The following is a 22,506-nucleotide window of genomic DNA, read 5'->3' as shown; positions in this document are numbered from 1 at the left end:
GGCCCAGGGGTCTCACACAGGTGCACTTGAGGCCTCTAGAGGTGCAGGACCAGGTGGGAGGAGAGAAGGGAGCAGGCTGGGGATGGCCCCCCACCTCCCGGCATTGTTCCCCTAAGCAGTCCCGAGTTCTTCCAGATTGTGATACAGGTTACACTGTGATACTGGATTGTGATACATCAAGGTTGGAAGAGTTTGGTAACTTCAGATATAACTTTTGACGCTGAGGACTTGAGCTGCCCCTTGCACCCCTGTCCCAGAGAAAAGCCCAGAGGTGAGGGCCTGGCTCCCCTGAGGACGGGGGACTTATTATACTATAATACACCTGTTCTATTAGTTATCTTTCTGTTTCTCTTTTTCTTTCTCTCAATTGAAAGCTGCTTAAAATCCCCAACAGGATCTTAGGCCTCTTTGTAGTCAAGGAGCCCCATGAGGATTATAAGTGTTTGTGGATGATAACATGGCATGTCACATGCCCAAGCGTGCTCATCCCTTCCTTAGTACTGCATCTGCTGTTCTCTCTGGCAAGACCACTTGGAGCTGCTGCGGAGGAACTGTTGTCACCTGGAACTATTTGCAGAGCAGCTTGGGGGAGGTCAGACAGAGGAAGGGGAAGGATCAGTGAGCAGAACTGAGTTAGAGTGTGAGGGGGTTCTGGGTAGCAGTGTTTGAAGGTGTTGAGTAAAGCAAAGACAGTGAAGTGACGTTACACCTTTGCTCCTTCAATTTTCTAGGAGACAAGGGGAGAGTCAGCCTTTCTCTTTGCTCAGTAATCGCAGGTGTCCCACTAATTAGAAAATAACTTTTAAAACATTCTATTCCTCTACCACACTTGGGTTGTCAGCCTCAGAGAAATCGCTTAAGTGTCTGTGCTCAATGTCATATTTGTCTTGCTTTGTAACACTTTTTGTGTTTGCAGAAAGTCTTACTGGTGCACCCAAAAGGAACAGTGAGATGATTGGCTTCTCTGGGTTATGCTTTCTTCCCTTTTGCATGTGACTTTTCTGGGACACATGCCCAGATTTAAAGTCAATACGTTCAAGTTCAAGTGCCTACAGGTAGAAGGACAGAGAAGCAATGCACTCTCTGCCCACTTGGCACACTTGTACTGCCTCTGTAGTGTGCACTGAGGGGGTTACAAAAACAACAAACCCATGGTCCTTGTTCACCAAGAGTTGGCAGTCATCTTGAGGAGTGCCAGACAGTAAATTCACTTTGTAAGGTTTGTGATTGTTGTTTTGACACTCAGTATTCTGGGAGGTCAGGGAAGTGAAGAGCTGAGAAATGGAAAAGACAGTCATTTGAACTGAATCCACTGGATTGGGTAAAAGACAGCAGGAACAGAAGAGAAGGAAGGAGGGGAACCATCCTTTGTGAATGAGCATTCAGAGAGTTACTGGAAACATGTCACCCACAAAAAGAATGTCTTTCATAAATGGCTTGTCTAGAACAGGGATTCCTGAACTTTAGGGGCCTGTGGGTGCTCTGGAATGGCATAGGTATCATGTATTTATTTATTAATGAATCTGTTCTCTCCAAATTTATTTCTTCTGTATCTGCAGAAGTTCAACACAGGAGGCATTAGCCACATGAGGCAACGTTTTTTTAATTTGTGATTGTCCTGGAGAGAGAGTCGGAAGCCTTCCTCTGATTCTCAGAGGGGTTTGCAACCCCCAAAGGGTAATGATTATTATAATCTGACAAATAGCTTTGCTACCCATCTTCAGAAGTATACATCTCTGAATTTGTATCTTCAGATGAGGAGGTAACTGGGTGGAAGATAAGAGACAGAAACCCAAGGATTCCTTTGTAAACAACCTTCTACCCAGCACTAAGTGTCATGGGACATACATGAGTGCTTTTGCAAAGGACAGCATGTTCCCACATACACAGTGGTCTAATCTGGTTGCCAGGCGCGGTGCAGCTAAAGTGCGCTTACTGACTAGTGGGGGTGATGCTCAGCTCTGCCCTTGGGAACCTTGTATTCAAGTGCGGCTGTTTAGAGTGTGTGCCTGTCCACAATACAGAGTTAGAGCCAAGTAGGGATGTTGGGAATGGGGTGAGTTGACAGAAATCACGTGCTTTTTGGAAGGTCAGGCCGTTTTTTCAGAAATGACTGGCCTGTTGGAAACAAGATATGAAAGAGGGAGGGAGCCCTGGGCAGGTTCGGGAGCGGTGACTGATTCAGAACCAGCTTCCCTCTGCTGCTTTGGACATACAGCCTGAAAAGACTGTCCTAGAACTGCCGTCACTTAGCACACACAGTGGGACATGCAAACCATCTGTTTCAGAGTGAGTGCCTTAGCTCCCCAGAGCTCAGCCAGCCAAGTAGGCCAAGCTTGTACCCCCGCCCTGCACCCCCCACCACCACCCTGCTTTAACTGGATACTCCACGTCCGTGCTTCCTGTATCAGCCTTCTGTGTAGAGTTGGATTGGGGAAAAGGCGTTAGCATACCTCAAAGCAAGCCCCGGAGCACATGATTTTCTGCCTTTCTTGTCAGTTGCCCTCCCCATCTTATCTACCTTTTCCCCTAGTTATTCATTCACTATTGCCTAATCAGGGCCTTAGTCAGCAGTAGATGTTCTGGGCCATTTGAATTTCTTCTCAGTAATGATTAGCCCTGACAGTGATGTTTGACCAATTCTGGAGACCTCTTGGGAATTACAGGTACCCACTTCATATATCTTCATGTATTTCATGGGGGCTGCCTCATGCAACAGGAAGTTGCTCAGTTTTACAGTGGCAAACTGCTGTTTATTTTTTTAAATTTTCTTTTTGGTAAACTGGAATTTTTGTAGCATTTTGCTTTCCCCCCTGCAGTAACCATAACAACGTAATGCCTTGGTGTATTTCCTCCAAAATGTTCTAAAGACCGGATGTGGGCTTGTTAAGAGAAGCTTGACCCCCCTCCCTAGGGTAACAGACCTGAGAAGAAAACTACTGTGAAACCCCTTCTCTAAAGCCAGCTGAAGGAATAAAGGGTTCTCATAGGTGGACAGCAGAAAGGGCCGGTGCTTTATGCCTGCACCGGGTGGAGCAGTGATGGCAAGCGTTTGTTACCTAGACTATTAAAATTTTGCCTGTCCATTTCTTGCTTTTTTTTTCCCCCTTCTTTTTCTCTCTTCCTCACCTCCCACCTCCCAGCCCAAAACCTCTTTTTTTTTTTTAAAGTACAGCTGTGTCTGCTGCCTTACCCTACACTGCTAGCCTCCTTTTCTTTTTTTAAAAATAATTTAAAATTTTTATTTATTCACTTTGGCTGTGCTGAGTCTTCATTGATGCTCGGGCTTTTCGCCAGTTGTGAGCAGGGCCTACTCTTCTAGTTGCGGTGCCTCGGCTTCTCACTGCAGTGGCTTCTCTTGCTGCTGAGCACAGGCTCTCAGGCACTTGGGCTTCAGTAGTTGCTGCACACGGGCTCTAGAGCACAGGCTCAATAGTTGTGATGTACAGGCTAAGTTGCTCTGAGGCATGTGGGGTTCTCCCGGACCAAGGATCAAATCTGTGTCTCCGACACTGGCAGGAAGATTCTTTACCACTAAGCCACAAGGGAAGCCCTCCATTTCTTTAAAAAAAAAAAAAAGTAAGGCAGTGTTCTGTTCTTAAAAAGGCTTTCAGAGTCCTGAAATATGTTCTTAATAGCTGTATCTGTGGAATGTGAGGGAGCCAGTTTAAAACCATGCAGTGCAACCTTTCTCTTTCAGCCCCCCTACAAGGCCCGTGTAACCTCCCCCCACCCCCCGCAACTGCTCATCAGTAGAAATTTTTGTAGTAAATATGGTGCTCAAAGATACTTACTCACTAGCCAGCCAATTTTCTTATGTCTGGGATTCACTTTTAAATGTTCTCTTTGTCATCTGCTCTTTGAGAATACCTCACATTCTGGACATTATCCAGTCACTCAGCAAGCCCTAATTAGGTAGGTACCCTGTGTTGAAGTAAGACACAAAGATAAATGAGCTGTAATCTGGAAGACAGACATATATACAAAGAAATGCTGCAGCAGGATACACGTGCTGTAATAGATGATGAAAAGCTTGCTTAGATGGCTCTTAATGTAGTATCAGGCCTCCAAGATCATCCAGCTCATTGTTATCTGACCTTATTTTTAGAAGCGGCACAACTCTATTTTCAGAGGAGTATGCCAAGCTACTGTGTCTGAAATGGGTGGGGGAAGCCCACGGTTTTTCTTGCTCTACCTTCTGTTAAATGCCATCCTCCCTGCAGCTCTCTGAGAAGTGCATCTTATTTTATAAATGAGGCTGTTGGAGTTCCAGAACAGTAGTGTTTGTAATACAGCTAGCTGGTGCAGACCTGGTATTAGAGCTTAGTTCTCTTCATTCTTAGCCTATTTGTCACTCAGACACCAGACTGATAAACGATGATTAGATTTTCTCCCAGTTCTGTGTTCTATTCCTTTAAGAAGTCAGTGAACACATTTCTGTCAAGGGCTTCTCCTCTGCCTGGCTTTGTTAACTGAGCCTGCTTGCAAGGTTTTGCCTCCTTGTGATCTAAATACAAATCAGTCCTCTTCCCAAGAAGATACTGTGACCCTTGTCCCTGTCATCTGTGGGCAGTGAGTGCCAAGTTGCCCCACTTACAGCCTCTTCTGTTTTCTGGTGGAAATTCAGTTTCCCTAGAAATCGCTGAAAAGGATATTTGATGAAGGTGTGATGGATGGCATGAAGCTTACTGTGAAAACAAACCTCCTCTTGTCTCTCTGTAAACTGCTGAAAGGCTGAGAGGTTTGAGCAGGGCTTCTCAACCTTGGTGCTCTGGACATTTTAGGCTGGATAATTGGTGGTGGTGGTGGTCTGGTGTGTGTGTTGTGTGTGCACACATGTGCTTTTGCTTTCTGCGTGTTGTCGGGTGTTGAACAGCATTCCTGGCCTCTACACGCTAGATGCCGGTAGCACAGCCCACCCTCCAGTATTCACAAGCAGACATCCCTCTGGGCGTGACTGATGTCCCCTTGAGAACCACTGGGTGGGGATTGATTGTCAAGAGAACTAACTGCAAATGAGAGTTATCATATTTATATAAAGTCAAGTTTTCATTTACCTAAACCTTTATTTATAGTGATGAGCTGCTCTGAAGAAACAAAACAATAACATGTCCCATCCTGGATCCTGACCCATCTATAGCATGGAGGGACCTTCACCTAACTCACGTTCAGAGCCTCTTGAAAAGAATTTCAACTCCTGAAATCATCTTCCTTTGGGTTCTTTGCAAAACTTATTTTGCTAGATATGCCCAGGTTTTTCTGTTCCTTTTTTTGGTATTAAAAATGTTATCAGAATGAAAACAGGTTCTTCATAGTGAGCGTTCATCTCAGCCTGTGACCCTGGAATAGATTTGATGCTACTTACAGGACCTTTCATAGAAAAAGGGGTTTTTCCATTTCTTGACTAAAAATATTCAGAAACATTAGTTAACTTTAAGTGACACTTGCTTTAGTTTACTATTCAGCATCATACGGCAAGCTAAAAATAATAAATAAACCAAAACAGCAGTTTTATAAGTAAATAATAGACTAAAACAGCAGTTTTATAGTTATCTCATTGAATTTACACACCTGCCGTGCAGATCTGTTATCACTACCCTTACAGATGGAGAAACTGAGACTCTGAGAGTAATTGGTCTGAGGCCCCCAGTGGGTGTGCAGTAGAACCAGGGCCTGCCCTGTGGTGCCTGACTTGAGCCTGTGCCTTGACCACATGCCTGCACTGCCTCTTGGCCTGTGTGGCAGTGGATTCTTGGCCAGTCATAGTTCAGGTCGGGTTTGTTGGGCTCCTACACAGGCTAGCAAAGTAATGCTCAAAGTTCTCCAAGCCAGGCTTCAACAGTACATGAACCGTGAACTTCCAGATGTTCAAACTGGATTTAGAAAAGGCAGAGGAACCAGAGATCAAATGGCCAACATTCTCTGGCTCATAGAAAAAGCAAGAGAGTTCCAGAAAAACATTTGCTTTATTGACTATGCCAAAGCCTTTGACTGTGTGGATCACAATAAACTGTGGAAAATTCTGAAAGAGATGGGAATACCAGACCACCTGACCTGCCTCTTGAGAAACCTGTATGCAGGTCAAGAAGCAACAGTTAGAACTGGACATGGAACAACAGACAGGTTCCAAATTGGGAAAGGAACACATCAAAGCTGTATATTGTCACCCTGCTTATTTAACTTATATGCAGAGTACATCATGAGAAATGCTGGACTGGATGAAGCACAAGCTGGAATCAAGATTGCCAGGAGAAATATCAATAACCTCAGATATGCACATAACACCACCCTTGTGGTGGAAAGTGAAGGACTAGAGAGCCTCTTGATGAAAGTGAAAGAGGAGAGTGAAAAAGTTGGCTTAAAACTCAACATTCAGAAAACTAAGATCATGGCATCTGGTCCCATTACTTCATTGTAAATAGATGGGGAAACAATGGAAACAGTGACAGACTTTATTTTGGGGGGCTCCAAAATCACTGTCGATGGTGACTGCAGCCATGAAATTAAAAGACGCTTGCTCCTTGGAAGAAAAGTTATGACCAACCCAGATAGCATATTAAAAAGCAGAGATATTACTTTGTCAACGAAGGCCTGTCTAGTCAGTGCTATGGTTTTTTCCAGTGGTCATGTACGGATGTGAGAGGTGGATTATAAACAAAGCTGAGTGCAAAGAATTGATGCTTTTCAACTGTGGTGTTGGAAAAGACTCTTGAGAGTCCCTTGGACTGCAAGGAGATCCAACCAGTCCATCCTAAAGGAAATCAGTCCTGAATATTCATTAGAAGGACTGATGCTGAAGCTGAAACTCCAATACTTGGCCATCTGATGCAAAGAACTGACTCATTTGAAAAGACCTCGATACTGGGCATGATTGAAGGCGGGAGGAGAAGAGGATGACAGAGGATGAGATGACTGGATAGCATCACTGACTCAATGGACATGAGTTTAAGTTCTGGGAGTTTGTGATGGACAGGGAAGCCTAGTGTACTGCAGTCCATGGGGTCGCAAAGAGTCAGACGTGACTGAGCAACTGAACTGAACTGTAGGCCAGCTCTAAAGATCATCACACAGTTCAGTCATTGCCTCAGCCCCTTTGGTGTCCGGTCAGCATATTAGCATTGTGCTGTGCAGGTGGGACTTGTGTGTGTGTGGCTGCTGTTAGCCTTGTTGAGCCCATGTTCCAGAAACTTTTGAGATGGAGGGATTTGGTCTCCATGTCCTTGGATGTTTACTGAAATAGAGATACTTATGTTTGTATCTAGATAATGGTCACATTTACGAAGACACTGAGTTACTGCCAGCAACTACTGCATGGGGAGATTGTGCTCTGGGCATCTTGTACTGGTGAGGAAACTCGACCAGACAGAGTAGTGTGTGCTGACCGGTTATCTTTGACCTTGGATCCTAGAAGATTTCAGCGAACAGCTGGAGTGTCTAGAAAGTGAGTTTGAGGGCGTTCTGTCAGGAATCACTCCGCCACCTTGATTTTTCCACCTTTCAAGTGTGGCTTTGAGGAGTGTTGCAGGTGGGTTGTTGTCGTTCAGTCGCTGAGTCTTGCCTGACTCTTTGCGACCCCATAAACAGTAACACACCAGGCTTCCCTGTCCTTCACTGTCTCCCTGAGTTTTACTAACAGTGAACTCTGTGAATGTTTTGTCTTAAGAAAAATCAGTTTTATGAAGTTAAAGATTATCCTTGTAAGTCAGCTCTCACTCTGAGAGGCTTTTTAGAGTGGAAGAGAGGGATGCTGTCACACCTGACTACTGATACTTTCACATCACCTGCAATGTATATTCTCTACCTTCCCACTCCTGGCTACTCCTCAGGGACACTTTCACCCATGTACAAATCAGGCCCGATACACTGAGGGAGGAAGACAATTGCACACCCCTATTCCTTGACCTGTTGCCTTGTTATTAGTGCAGGGAGCCAGGGAGCAGAGTGGCAGCGAGCTGCCTGCTCTGGAGCCCTGACCGCTCCCCCAGGGAGGCCAGGCCTGCAGGGAGCATGGGGGAAGCCGAGCCTTTTCCTCTCTGAGAGGCCGGTAGCTGTTGCTGCTGGGCCGCTGCCACCATACACGTGAGCCTATGAGGACGGGGCAGCCTCTTGGGAGTTGCCAGTTCTCAGGCAGGGCTTGTTTCTTTGCACCCGCTTCACCCACCCCTCCCCTCTACTGCCAGAATCTCGGCAGTTGTGAAAAAGCCTGAGAATAATACCTAACTCTGAGGCCTGTGGAAGCATGTTAGGATCCCAGACAGATCCAAGGTGAGCCAGAGGAGCCGCCTCATTAGATTGACCAGTGCCTTGGCCTGTGGAGTTGCTGATTTTATAAGACCTTTATGTTGATATATTTTCTGTCCATCACACTCCTGTTGCCAAGGCAGAGTATATTTTCAGTAGCCAGGAAGATTGGACTGAATAGATCTTAGACTCTCAACATGTGGAGGACACGCTTTCAGATTCTTAAAACCAGCTCTTCTGATTCTCTGTAGTTACTATGGTAATAGGTACTATAGAAATGTGCGGGCCTTACCTATTGTGACCTCCCCATGGGGTCAGGATGCCCAGAGCCTCGGCTTCAGCGTCTGCCAGGATCTGGCAGATCTGGCTGCTTCCCTCCAGGCACCGAGGTGGGGGGGTGGGGCGCCATCCTCCCCCTTGGGACCAACCATCTCCAGCCTTGGCCTGCCCTGCTAGTCAACAAAAGCAGGGCCCACCAGAGGACAACCTTCTCGGGTTGCCCTGTAATCTGAGTGAGCCAAGGTGAGTGTGTTAGGGGTGGGCGGTATAGTCTTCAAATGGGAACCTGAGCATTTACTTCTCAGAAACCATAGGATTGAGCTCACTTTTCTTACTAAAAAACAAGTGTCACTCAGTGGTTTAGCCAACCCCTCCACTGTGAGCATAAGTGCAATGTAATATAACCTCAGTTTCCATGTGCCTAGTAGTCTTGTGAGTAGACATCATACCAATTTCACCTTTGTGTACCACTGAGGATTGGCTGTGGACACAGGAGGTGTCACCTTGCATTCAGAAGGACTCAAGTTTGGTTCCAGCTTGACTGTTCACTCTGAGTGACATTGACTGTATTAATTCTCTTGATCTTAGTTTGTTCATAGTCATGGGACCCTGCTCAGAAGTGACATAACATGGTGTATCCACATATGTTAGACTTTAGTCCAGTGGTCTTCCTCTGCACCGCCCTCTTCTGGGTGAAGCTGAGGGCCTTTGGTCTCTGCTGGGAGGCTCTATTGAGTCTGTCTGTAGAGGAAAGGGCTTCCCAGGTGGCTCAGTGGCAAAAGAATCCGTCTGCCAAAGCAGTAGACACCCAAAATGACAGTTTGATCCTTGGGTCGAGAAGATCCCCTGGAGGAGAAAATGGCAATCCACTCAAGTATCCTTGCCGGGAGAATCCTATGGACAGAGGAATCCTGGCAGGCTACAGTCCATGGGGTCCCAAAGAATCAGACATGACGTGTGTAGAGAGGAACATGTAAAGAGGACACATGCATGTAGAGAGGAAATCGCCTGAAAGCCCATAGCACTTCTAGGTTTTCCAAGGTGGAAATTTGGCAGAAACATCCTAAGCCCCCACGGTTTCCCTCCACTCCCAACACTGTTTATGTCATCATTTGTGAGAGAAGCCAAGGTCACAGGTGACAGTTGTTGCACCTGAGTGAAAGGAAATGTGGCTGACCACTTAATCCATAGGACACGATTTTTTCTTAATAGTACCTGGGGGTGACCCACAGTCTCATCAGAACTTACGCTGTTACAGCCAGCCTCGTGGATGTCTGGTGCCTAAGCTTTGTTCTTATAAAATCCCAGCCTGACCATTCTAGAATTCAGTCAAGGCTTCAGCCCCTACCCTTCAGGTGCTTCTCATGGAGCTGAAAAAGCCTTGTCTTCTCAGCCCCAAGACCCAGTGACACTCAGGAAACAGAGCAGGTCTTGTATTTATTTCATTTGTAGTAGGAAGTGGCATCTTTGGCACCAGCAGCCAGTGGACTTCTGGCCCCTTCTCTGCTCTTTTCACTGTTTGAGGTATCGTCCCAGTGTCCAATTCTTGCTCAGCTGTATTTGAACATGCTAGAGATGTAGATGTAGCAGCAGGAGCCCGCTGCTCCCCAGCGAACACAGCCTGCCTGAGAGTCTTAGACTTCCTGAGTCCAGGTTTTGAAGTTACTAAGAGCCTAGTGCCTTTAGTTGCTTTCTGGTTGCTTGTTGCTAGATATGCAGGTGTGTGTTGAGTAAATGTGACGCAAGAGCTTTGTGTCCCTAGACTCCTCACTTTTCCAGAATTGCTTGTCTGAACTTGCTCTTTGTCAAGAGGTTAATAGTCATCCATTCAGTGAACTGTGGGATTGAATTCACCCAGTGACCAAAATGAAAGGGGTGAAGCTTGTGTATAAGAATTCCTGAGGTGTGGCAGCACCAGAGTTCAGAGACCTCGTGTCATTCATTCTATAGACTCAGAAGGTGGTGACCTATAGGATGCGGTCTCCTCAGGGTTTTGGGGGCCCCTCGTCTCAGTTGCTTTGTTGGGTTAGAGCTGAGTCAGCCCTGTGTACTGCTCCCAACAACCAGCTCAGCCAGCGTCCGGCAGCATCTGCAGTGAGAATTTTCCTGCTGCAGCGGTCACAGGTCTCACCTCAGAAAGAACAGGAATTCCCTTTTCCTGACACTGGCAAAGAAAAAGGCCTGTGTCACAAGTCCTCACGTGTAACTGACTGCCCAGAATTACCTGTGGACGCATCAGATTTCACATTCTGCCTCAGTGTTTCAGAATCACCCACCTGTTTTCTTTCTCCACCAACTTTCTCGAGAGATCGTCAGCACTTTTCAGCTGCATTAGTTTCATGAAGCACTTGTACACACGTTAGCTCGTTTAGTCCTCACGGCACACTCGAGAATGTGGAGCAAAGAGAGTTTTGTTACCTAGTTTTATGGATGTGGAAACTCAGCTTTCAGAATGGTACGCCTTACCACTAACCATGGAACTACTAAGCATTGAAACTCCAGCCCAAATCTTTCTAATTCTGAAGACCTCGCCCTTTGGGCAGGGCCCAGCTACCTTTCCCTTCCTGAAGGTGAGCTGGGTCTAGAGCAGTAATCAACAGTAGGTGGGAGCCCGGAAGTGACCCCTGTAAACTGACAGGTTCACTGAGCTCCCTCCTGCCCCCCAACTTCCAGCCCTCCCTGAGGTCTGGGAGCAGCACAGGGACGGTCAGGTGGCCGTTTACTGCAGGAAACAGGTTGCACCCCTCTTCACATCCATTTGCCAGATGGGATGCAAAACTGGCCCTCGGTGTGAGGTTTACCCCTCTCAATACTGGATTTTAAACAGTGCTCAGGAGAGCAAGTCTATTTCCATGTTGCATCTGGGAATAGGGCTTCTTCCACTTGAGTTTCCTGGTGTTGTAGCAAGGTCTGAAAAAAGCTCACCAGAAGTGTCTCGTCTCCCAGGGTAGACCACTTAATAAACAGCTCATTCTCAATTTCTTCTGTAACATTGACACCTGTTGTAAAGTGGTTTCATGGTCATCATCTATTCGATCTTCATAATAGTCTTGTACTAAGTGCTGGGTAGGTGTTCATCCCATTTCACGGGTGAAATGTGGAGAGAGCCAGCGGTTAGGCTCAGGAGCTGCACCGTCCTGCCCCCGGCTTCCTGCCTCCTGCTCCCTCCACAGTAGCCCTGGCATTGCTTGTCCCCCAGATCATATTAGGCTTATAAGTAGCATGTTAGAATTTACTCTTCTTTTATAGACAGATACTCAGAATCTGTGTGTGATGGGTAAACAACCTGTTCTGTGTTTATCATCTGAAGACATTTATGGGGCACACGCTCATAGTTATGTGCGGAAGACATTTGTGTTGTACATGCTTTCTGTGAGCAGTGAGGCATCATTTTTACCCATGACCCTCCTGAATGTTACAGTATAAGTAGATGGAGGTGGGATCATAAACAGAGAAAACACACACGCGCACACATACACACACCCCACATCCATGGGCTGTGGGAAGAAAGCTGCATCAGTGACTAGAGGCAGGCCTAAGATAGAAGGAGCCAAAGGCCTCCTTAACTGCGGTGCAGGCTACGAAAAGCAGCCAGAGCCCCATGGAGGGCCTGCCCTCACAGGCCTGCAGGCGAGAGGCAGCAGCCTTGCTGGGCAAGGGGGAGTGGATGTGGACTGGGCCTGGTGGAGAGGTCGGAGGGGCCAGTGCCGAGCCCTGATTCGGGGAGAGCAGCTGGGGGCAGACCCTGGGAGGGGAGCAGTGAACGCTGGGGGAGCCGCAGGAAAAAACACAGCACTGGCTGCTCAACAGGGGTGCCAGCCCCGTTGGGCCCTGTGAGTGAGAATGGCCTTGGCCAGCTCAGAGGCATGGGAATTACAAACAAGTCTGTAGTTAGAAAAAAAAAAAACAGACCACCAGAAAGAGGGGTGGAGGTGGGGAGAAGGGAAGGAGGAAGGGATGGAGTCAGAGCTGAACAAAAGTAAAACTAGATTTCACACCATTTAACTCAGAGGCGTAATACCCAATTAAATTTTTTCTTGTTTGGTATTTTAGAATTTAATCCATAATTTATTGTCACTATCTCACCACCCCCTTCATTTAGCTAGCCTGATCAGTAGGCATTTCATTTATGCGACGGCATCCATTACAGCTCAGGCTGGAGGCTCCCCAGTGCGCTGGGCTGAATGTGATTTGGAACGTGGTGTTGGATTCTGAGCAGCTCAGTCTGAGGGAGTCTTGCTCTGTCTTGTAGGATATGCTTCTTAGCTTAACAGGGAAAACAGGATGATGGCTCTTGTGGCTGTGATGCCAGTTCTAGACCGGAGTGGACTCTGAACCTCACACAGTCCTCTCGAGGCAGGCAGGGCCTCCGGTGCCCAGTGGAGGTCTTTCTGCAGGGAGGGAGCAGCCTCTCCCCTTCCCGCTGGCCGCCGTCTTCTCTGTACAGGAGGCAGCACCGGCTCAGGCCATGGGCCTCCACCCTTGCGCAGTGGTAGTTGATGTTTGGTCACTGTCAGTTCTAGTAGGTGGGAGAACTGTTCTAATTTCCAGCCGCCGGTCACCCTGCCTTTCCTCCTCACTTCCCCCTCCTTCCTCTCTTATGCTGGCCAACTCAGCAACCTGCCCCTTTCCCTGGTTGTGGTTTTCCAGGGCAAAGAAAAAGAATGGGAATGAAGAAAAGAATTGTTACAGCTGAAGTCCGCATTGTGCCTTTGGGGGAAGGAGTGGGGATCACATTTCTATCTGGCAGCCAGGCTGACTGACCTGAGGTTTGCTGACGTGAGTTTGTAGAGGAGGACTTCATGTCTTTGAACATGTCTGTTCTTTAAGAGGCCCTAGAGCCTTGAGCCTGTCATTCACCAGGGCAGAGGCTTTGAAATGAGTGTTGTGGATCTGCTGGGCCAGGGCCACCAGAGAGAACACGGGTAATCAGGACAGTGTTGCCATTTCTCTCAGAGCAGGTGTGGGAGTGAAAACTAGTCATGATCAGTGAACAGCTAGGAGTACAGGAGTTACGGGGTCGTGGAAGCAGATTTTATAAACAGAGAGTCATGGAAGTAGAAGAAGAGGGCCTGACCTCTATAGATAGACATTTCCAGAATTAGTAGGAGCAAAGTAAAGGGCCTTAGGGACTTCTGGTGACTGGTTGGTATAGCACAGAGACTTAGATGGTTTGCCCAGTCCTGTTCCAGAGGGATCTCTGTCCCCCTCTGCCCTTCTCCCCTGCCTGTCCCTGCCCCTTTTCAAAAGAATTGAGCCACTTTACATAGAAGGAGCCAATTGGCTAAAAAGTCGAACAAATAACAAGTAGTTATAGTTTTCCAAAGTCCCTTCCTGCCATCATTGGTAGTTATCCATAGTCCTAGTCAGTGTTTGGGGTCTTTTTTTTTCGTTAAGAATTTTTTTGTTTTGATGTGGACCATTTTTAAAGTCTTTATTGAATCTTTTAACAATTGCTTCTGTTTTATGTTTTGATTTTTTGCCTGGGAAGCAAGTGGGATCTTAGCTTCCCGATTAGGGATTGAACCCACACCTCTTACATTGGAAGGCAAAGTCTCAGCCACTTATTTTAAACAAAGAAGTTGATGTACATGTCTTCATGCATGGGTACTACCCATCAGCTTGTTGCCTTGGTGCCAGGATTCCATTGTTTGCTGCTGTTTGAGTAGCCCTGCCCTGTATTGTTAGGCTGGGTGACTTTTTTCAAATGTTATAGTATAGCTACTTATCATTTTGGTACAGATTACTTACTGTTAATACTTCTTGAAGTATATTTCCCACGGTGGACTATTTTGGGATCTTTTTGTTTTTGTTGGGTGCAGGGTGGGGCAGCTTCTTATGGATAACAAGAGATTGCAGTCTAGAAAGGTTCCATGTTCATGATTTGGCCTTTGGTTTTTTCTGATTACAGTGGTTCCTGCAAAGAGAAAAAGGATTGGAGTGTAGAAGTCAGCCTGACCAAGTTTGACCATGTAGCTTTTCAGAGAATGAAGTGAATTCTGTTTCTGACATACAAGGTGGCTCCCGAATGCTGCCCCCACCCCCCACCCCCGGCCACTCCCCTGAGGAATAGTGGCCAGCCCTCCAGGCGGCCCTCTTTCTGGAACTCAGCCCATGTGGGGTTGAGTATGCTAAGTGAGCCTTCCTGAGAATGTTCTCCTTCCTTCCAGATGGCACTTTCAGCCTGCGTTGTGTGCGTGCTTGCTAAGTTGCTTCAGTCATGTCTGACTCTTTGCCACCCCATGGACTGTAGCCCACCAGGCTCCTCTGTCCATGGGGTTCTCCAGGCAAGAATACTGGAGTGGGTTGCCATGCCCTTCTCTGGGGATCTTCCTGACCCAGGGATCGAACCCACATCTCCTGTGGCTCCTGCATTGCAGGTGGATTCTTTACCACTGAGCCACCAGAGAAGCCCTCAGCCTGTGTTAGGGACTCAATATTGCTGCTGGGATGGGATAAACTGGTATCGACCCTTCCTTAAAAGCAAACATTTTCAGCCTGTTCTGAGTTGAGAACCTGTTGAGGTGGTGGACCGCAGAGTGTACCTTGCTGTGCACTGGCGCCTGCTGTTGGTGGTACACTTTGCAGCATTTCCCATGTGCCTTCTTTCCTTTACAGCATTTCCCGTGTGCCTTCTTTCCTTTGATTTGTTTTCAGCAAGTGTTTATGGAGAGCCTGTTATTTCCGAGGCCTGGAGCTACAGCAGTGAAGCAGACAGCTGCGGCCCTGCCCCTGGGGCCAGAGTCTGGCCTCCTGGGAGTGGGGAGGCAGGAATTCCGGGCTGTTGGGCAGGACCAGCGGAAGAGGATGGGCGGAGGGTGTGCCTGAGGAGGGACTGGCACAAATAAAGTGCTGCTGCAGAAAAAAATGCCGAGGTGGGCACTGGTGGGAGCCGGCTTTCTCATCCTCTGTTTTGAAGAGAAGCAGAAGCCTTGTTGCTCGAGTGACTACACCTCCCAGAGTGCAGTATCATCAAGTAGACCAGTTAATGGTCAGATTGAGTCACTCACACGATCACTGTGTGCACCATGGTGATCAGGTACGGAAAGTTTGCCTAAGTTACCACAATCGGTAACCTAGGCAACCAGATGACAGTTGTTCTGTCTTTGCCTGATACTAGTTTTTCCTATAACCAGCCTGGGGCTGTAGGCCTCTGGTGCCTGGGGTGTCCTCAGCATAGCCACATACCTGCCTAGAGCCTCTGGGGCTTTACTGCAGCCTTCTTTCCTCTGGGAAGCCCAGAACTTTCTTCCCAGCACCCTCTCCTCTCTGCAGTCTGAGTGCTGAGCAGTTAGAGAAAAATTGTGGCTCTTAGGGTCCCTAAGAGAGTGGAGCTCAGATGTCCTTTCTTAATAGTCTGGGGAATTTCCTAGCAGTCCAATGGTTAGGACTCTGAGCTGTCACCTAGGGCCTGGGTTTGATACCTTACAAGTTAGCGCTAAGATCCCACAAGCTTCGAGGTGTGGTCAAAAAATCAGGTCAGTATGAATGACCTGGGGGAAGCTATGTGGAGCTGACTTCAGGGTTGGCAAAGTCTCCCTTGACCCCTAGGAAAGAGGACACACAGAAGACAGCCTTTCACCATTTCTGTGGGCAGTCCCATTGCTAGTGTTGCTCATATCTAGAGGCACTTCCTCTCCCCTACCCCAACTCCTGTCTGTCGTTGACAGTCTGCACCACAGTGTTCACCAGCATTTTTAGAGGAGAGTGTATCTGATCTGGTGTCAGGAGAAGGTCCCATTTTCTATTTTCTGCTATTTCTATTCCCTCTTTTTTCCAGCTTTAGTGAAATATCATTGACAATAAAATTGTAATATATTTAAAGTGTATAAAAGCGATGATTTGGTATATGTATACATTGTGAAAGGATCCCCACAATTGATTTAACACATCCATCACCTCACATATTTACCCTTTTAAAGAAGTGAGAACCATTCAAGATCTATTCTCTTAGCAGATTTCAGTTATGCAGCTCAGTGTTATCAACTATAGTCCACATAGTCAAAGCTAGGGTTTTTGCAGTGGTCATATACAGATGTGAGAGTTGGACCATAAAGAAGGCTGAGCACCGAAGAATTGATGCTTTTGAACTGTGCTGCTAGAGAAGACTCTTGAGAGTCCCTTGGATAGCAAGGAGATCAAACCAGTCAATCCTAAAGGAAATCAACCCTGAATATTCATTGGAAGGACTGATGCTTGAAGCCCCAGTACTTTGGCCACTTGATGCAAAGAGGTGACTCATTTGAAAAGACCCTGATGCTGGGAAATATCGAAGGCAAAAGGATGGGGGCAGAAGAGGGTGAGATGGTTAGATAGCATCACTGACTCAATGAACATGAATCTGAGCAAATTCTGGGAGATAGTGAAGGACAGAGGAGCCTGGAGTCCTGCTTTCCATGGGGTCGCAGAGTGGGACATGACTTAGTGACTGAACAACAATTATCAACTATAGTCACCACGCTTTTCATTAGATTCTCAGACCTTATTCACAATATAACTGAAAATTTGTACCGTTTTACCAGCCATTCCCATTGCTTCCACTCCCAGGCAATCCCAATTCCATTTTCTCTGAATTGAACCTTTTTTTAAAAAAAGATTGCACACAGAAATAGTATCATGCCCTGTCTGGCTTATTTTACTCTCTGCTATTTACTAAGCGTTTCTGGAACAAGTGCACACCATCATATCTAATATTTACTGAGTGCTTACCACGTGGCAGGCACTGTGCTTCTGTGTTCTTACTTAATCCTTCCTATCATTAATTCCATTGTATAAATGCTAAATCTAAAGTTGAGAGAAGTTTCAGAAAGATACTGCTGAGCAAAACCAGGCCTTGTAATATCTCCAAAGATAACAAAGGAGATGTTATCTAGAGAAAACTCAGAAAGGAAAGGTAGCAACATACTAATGGTGGTTATCTGTGGGCTGAGATAGAAGTGGGTTTTTATCCTTTCAAGGACCATTTCTTATACTTCTTTGTCCCCCTGGACATCTATTTCTGGGCAGAGCTCAGTAACGCTCAATAAGAAGACACTGGTTGAGGTAGAAAGTTAAGGTCTCTTCTTTCTTTGGCTTGATTTGGCCCCAGTGATAATAGCTCTGGTCCTGTGTTAGTCTGCTGGTTGTTGGTGCAGCTGTGCTGCTGGTCCCAGACGGGCTCTCCCCTGTCACACCGTCAGGTGGAGGGTGAACTTGTCCTGGGTGAGATCTCCCGGGCTGACAAAGGCAGCAGGCAGCAGGCATTGACTGGCCAACCTGTGTCACTTCCTCTAGCTTGGCAGAGTCTGGAGTGGGCTGGAGGCAGTCTGCTGGCGTGGTGACTCAGTGCAGCCGGCGCAGGTCGTCAGGGGCCTTTGGAGCTACCCTGAGGGGATGCTCTCTGCACAAGGGCGCCTGCCTGTAACAGGTGGGCTGGCTGGTTCCGATGCGCTCGCTGCCACACTGAGAGCTGCTGCACCGCTGCTTTTTTAATTTAAATCATATTCCTGTTATTTTATGTTTTAGGTAACTTTTAATTTTGATGTAATCTCAAAAATACAGAAAAGTTGTAAGAATGTTACATAGAACCCTTGCGTACATTTCATCCAGGTTCACCATCAGCATTGACTCAAGTGCTTCACTTGTATGTCCTCCCCCGCTGCAGTGTATGTGCCTGTACACACACAGACACACACACACACACTCTGTCTCTGAACCATTTGACAATAAGTTGCAAGTAATATGCCCCATTACTTGTGACTACTTGAGTGTGTGTTTCCTAAAACAAGGACATTCTCGTAAATAACCACAGTGCAGTTATAAAAATCATTAAGTTCAGCATCAGTACAGTGCTGTTACCACTGTCCATATTCACATTTTGTCCATTGCAGATACGGACCCCGTGACGGCAGAGCTTTATTTTTATGAAAACTTGCCTGAGGCCTGTGGCGCCTCCTGGTGGTGGTGCTCAGGGGCGAGCAGAACCGGCAGGTGCCTGGGGAGTGACTGCCACGGGCGCCACATCCCCTGCTCCTGTGTCTCCGCAGGACCAGAGGCGTGAGAGCGGCAGCCATGTCAGCGGAACTGGAGACCTCAGAGGGGTTGGATGAGCCGGAGAAAAAGATCTCCGGGTCCCCAGAGAAGGAAAACCACACCAGGTGAGCAGTGGCAGCCGTGGTACAGTCAGGCCATGCTGCCGGGGCTGGGATGCTCTGTGCCTGCCGCCTCCTCACCCTCACCCCACGCAGGGAAGCAGGATAGGCACTGCTCTGAGTGCCGAGTGGTGGGATTTGATGGTGCTCCTGGCCATTTCTTCTTCCTGGACTTCTGAGCGTTCTGTCATCTGGGGTGAGAAAGGGTAATCAGAGGCAAAGCTGGCACCTTTCCAGTGTCTCCCACCCTCAGATGTGGGAGCAGCAGTTAACTCCAGGGCTTTCCTTACTGGGTTGGGGGCAGTTCATTCGAAGCCGCCAGTCACCCGGGCCTATTCTTCATCGTTCTCAGCCTCTCCTTATAGCCCTGTCATTGGCAAAGTTCTCTTTTTACATCTTGGAATAATGGCTGAAAATAAACTATTGGCAGCACGTGAGTGATATGAGCCAGTCTCCTAAAGAGTCCAGCAGAGACTGGGCCATGAGAGGCTGAGCTTTTCTCGCTCTGGTCGACAGTTGTGTGGATGCACCTGAGTCCCTGCCCAGCACGTTCTCTGCCTTGTCTGGTGCTGGCATCTGTCGCGTGATTTTGTTCGGCAGCACAGGCCTCGGTCCTGGCTCTCGCCTCCCCAGCCTTGCTCTCACTCCCATCCTCCTGTGCCGGGTCCCAGCCTCATGTCATCCTCAGGGGCTGTGGGTCCAAGGTGGGAGGAAGGCAGCTGGGCCACCCCAGGAGCTGCATGTCAGTTCTTCTCGGGGGTGTGGATCCTGGGAGACACGTTCCCCAAAGTCGTCTGTTCCCTGAAGTCAGCACACACTATGGCAGGGTTAGAGGTGTGTGTGTCTTTGGGTGGGCACAGAAGCCAAGCATCACTCATTTGCGTGATTCAGAGAGACCCGGGCACAGTGGAGGAGTGGGTCAGAGTCATCCCGAGTGTCGCCCAAGCCCTGGGAGCAGACCCATGTCTGCCTGTGCTTTGCTCCCTGCTGAGAGGCTGGAATCACGTTGCTGAGCAGCCTCTGCCTCGAGCTCGGCAAGTGGTCAGCCTGGAGTTGGAAGGCTAACTCACACATGCTCTCTCCATAGGATGGCAGACCTTTCCGAGCTCCTGAAGGAAGGGACCAAGGAATCACATGACCGGGCAGAAAACACCCAGTTTGTCAAGGACTTCTTGAAAGGCAACATCAGGAAGGAGCTATTTAAGGTTTGTGCCCTCAGTTGTGAACTGGGTCTGGCTGGGGACCCTAAGTCCCCCAGGGTTGCGCCCCCGCCCACCCTCCCAGCCCATGTTTTCTCAGCATCAGGCTGTGGTTTCATGTCTTAAAAGGAATAAGGTAGTGATGTAAAGGAAGTGATCCATATTCCAAAGAATTCACCATGTCATTCCTTTAAGAAACAAACGCTTCCTGTGCATGTGAAATAACTCACTGTATGAAAGTGGGGAATGGAGGGCGTGCTCAGAAGTGTGGGCAGTGGGCTTGGGAGTTGCTGGCCTGGGCCCTGGCCCTCTCCCACGGTCTCCCCATCGCCCTTGGCAGCTGGCCACCACCGCACTGTACTTCACATACTCGGCCTTGGAGGAGGAGATCGAACGGAACAAGGACCACCCAGCCTTTGCCCCCTTGTACTTCCCCACGGAGCTGCACCGGAAGAAGGCGCTGATCAGGGACATGGAGTATCTCTACGGCGAGCACTGGGAGGAGCAGGCGCAGTGCTCCGAGGCCACCCGGAAGTACCTGGAGCGGATCCACGAGGTGGGGCAGAACGAACCAGAGCTGCTGGTGGCCCATGCCTACACCCGCTACATGGGGGACCTCTCGGGGGGCCAGGTGCTGAAGAAGGTGGCCCAGCGGGCCCTGAAACTCCCCAGCACAGGGGAAGGGACCCAGTTCTACTTGTTTGAGAATGTGGACAACGCACAGCAGTTCAAGCAGTTGTACCGGGCCAGGATGAACGCCCTCGACCTGAACCTGGAGACCAAAGAGAAGATTGTGGAGGAGGCCAACAAGGCCTTCGAGTTCAACATGCAGGTACTGCCGAGGGCCAGGCGAGAAGGGCCTATGCTCGCGGGGCCGCCCCAGAACCACCTGAAGGGGCATCAGTGCCCTCGGACAGGTAGGCTGCCCAAGAGCAAGCCTAGCGACTAGACAGGCCAGCGGGGAAAACCCCACTCAGGGTTCAGCCCTGTTTGATCAACAGCCTGTGTGTGGTGTTTTGGGGAGGTGACACCCTGGCACGTTGAAGGGTCAGGAAGGTGGGAGCTAGCTCCTTCCCTCTCACCCCAGGCTTCTGCTCTGAAGGAATGTGGAGTTCCCCTTTTTTAGCAAGGGTTGCTGTGAAAAGTTGTGCTTGGTAAGTTTGAGGAGAGAACCAGAGAGAGAATGATTCAGTTTACAAGTAGCTGTTAGACAGGCCCGAGTCTGGCAGGCCGGTTCTGTGTCCAGAGCCCGGGCCCTGCCCTCCACTCCAGGGAAGTGCCGGCCCGCGCACAGGCCTGAGGGCCCCTCAGGACCAGTCAGCTCTGCCAGGGCTGCCTTCTCCCACGTCCCTCGTTTTCTCCTGTTTCTTGCTAGAAATACCCAGCACCCACAAACAGGGATGTACTGGGGATCCCACGAGGTGGGGGGCAGTGCTTTCTGCTTTCTCCTTGGGGTGTCCGCCACGGGCTGTCAGCCCAGGCAGCACAGGGGCAGCCACACCTCCCAGAGCTCCCCCTCGGGGGGGTGTCCGCCCTGCACACTCCCGTCCCTGCCTGCTCGGCTCCCCCTGTGGGACACAGGCTGGTGACGGCTGTCAATCCTCTACACCTGCAGGTATTCAGTGAACTGGACCAGGCTGGCTCCTTGCTGGCCAAAGAGACCCTGGAGGATGGGCTTCCTGTGCACGACGGACTTCCTACACACAGCAGACTTCCTACGCAGGACGGGCTTCCCGTGCACGACGGGAAAGGGGATGTGCGGAAGTGCCCCTACTACGCTGCTAAGCTAGACCAAGGTAGGCCTCGTGTGTCCTGCGCGCCCAGGGCGGGTGTGTCGGCCCCCACTCATGCTGCATCCCCTCGGTGCTGCCGTGCAGGTGCCCTGGAAGGCAGCAGCTGCCCCTTCCAAGCAGCCCTGGCTGTGCTGCGAAGGTCCGGCCTCCAGTTCCTGCTGGCCGCCAGTGTGGCCCTGGCCGCCGGGCTCCTGGCCTGGTACTCCATGTGAAGGACCCACCATTCCACGCTGCGCTACCTCCCATCCACCGGCCCGCCCCTGTCTCCACCCACGACCAAACTACCACCTCAGGTGACTTTTCTAACGCTGGGCTTGAGAAAACAAGCAACCAATAAAAGCCAGAGACTAGAGCCTTTGCCTGTCAGCATCCTGCCTGCGAGTCAAACGCTGAACTGGGTGCAGGCCCACCCCCCGAGCTCCCAGCCCAGGCAGCAGGAGCAGTCCGCAGGCTGGCCTAGGTCTCTGGGACCAGCGCTGCTGCCGGGGCCCCTGCACCTCTGACCCAAGGCTTGTTCGCTCCCCTCTTCCTTGTTGCGTCCGCACCTAGGTGGGTGTCTTTCCTGTGCTGGGAGTGGTGCACCAGCAAGTTCAGGCCCCCAGCTCTGTTGGGGGGGGCCTCCCCAGATGGGGCTGCTTTTTCTCTGGACTTCTGGGGGCGGGAGCCAGAAGTCGGGCTTTCGCCTCACCTCAGCGGTCCTGGAGCTCCATCCTGGGCAGCCAGTCCTCACACCTCTCAAGCAGACACCCAAGTCGGGGTCAGTTTAGCCGTGGCCTGTCTCCTCTGACCTGTGAAAACGCTTCTGCACTCAATAAAGTGTATTCTGCTAGCTGCCTCCCTCCTTTCTGGTGTGACGTCGTCCTG

At 49.2% G+C, this 22,506-nt stretch overlaps 1 protein-coding gene and 1 long non-coding RNA gene across 8 annotated transcripts in view; one reads left to right on the top strand and one right to left on the bottom strand.

Moving 5' to 3' along the window:
• Nucleotides 1-22,471, top strand: part of HMOX2 (heme oxygenase 2) — a 31,931-nt gene extending 9,460 nt beyond the window's left edge. The window contains exons 1-7 of one of the 7 annotated variants that reach the window (XM_081554866.1): nucleotides 8,591-8,763; nucleotides 14,432-14,537; nucleotides 18,546-18,656; nucleotides 19,738-19,855; nucleotides 20,190-20,681; nucleotides 21,465-21,645; nucleotides 21,727-22,471. In XM_081554866.1, the coding sequence (XP_081410992.1) occupies nucleotides 18,571-18,656; nucleotides 19,738-19,855; nucleotides 20,190-20,681; nucleotides 21,465-21,645; nucleotides 21,727-21,854 (1,005 nt within the window). In that variant the 5' untranslated portion in view covers nucleotides 8,591-8,763; nucleotides 14,432-14,537; nucleotides 18,546-18,570 and the 3' untranslated portion in view covers nucleotides 21,855-22,471. Of the gene's footprint in view, nucleotides 1-7,262; nucleotides 7,442-8,590; nucleotides 8,764-14,431; nucleotides 14,538-18,389; nucleotides 18,657-19,737; nucleotides 19,856-20,189; nucleotides 20,682-21,464; nucleotides 21,646-21,726 lie in introns of those variants that run through there. The other 6 variants (XM_081554867.1, XM_081554861.1, XM_081554860.1 and 3 more) reach the window with 6 other exon arrangements.
• Nucleotides 18,012-19,759, bottom strand: LOC145531716 (uncharacterized). Its single transcript, XR_014072690.1, has 2 exons — nucleotides 18,941-19,759; nucleotides 18,012-18,841 (listed from the first exon to the last, which is right to left on the bottom strand). It is a non-coding gene; the product is annotated as an uncharacterized LOC145531716 (long non-coding RNA).
• Nucleotides 22,472-22,506: the final 35 nt, after the last annotated feature.

The sequence above is a fragment of the Giraffa tippelskirchi genome, chromosome 13 (assembly GCF_054371585.1).
Source record: "Giraffa tippelskirchi isolate mGirTip1 chromosome 13, T2T-mGirTip1v1.2.pri, whole genome shotgun sequence".
Lineage (NCBI taxonomy): Eukaryota > Metazoa > Chordata > Mammalia > Artiodactyla > Giraffidae > Giraffa > Giraffa tippelskirchi.
This window is presented reverse-complemented; position numbering and strand designations above follow the sequence as displayed.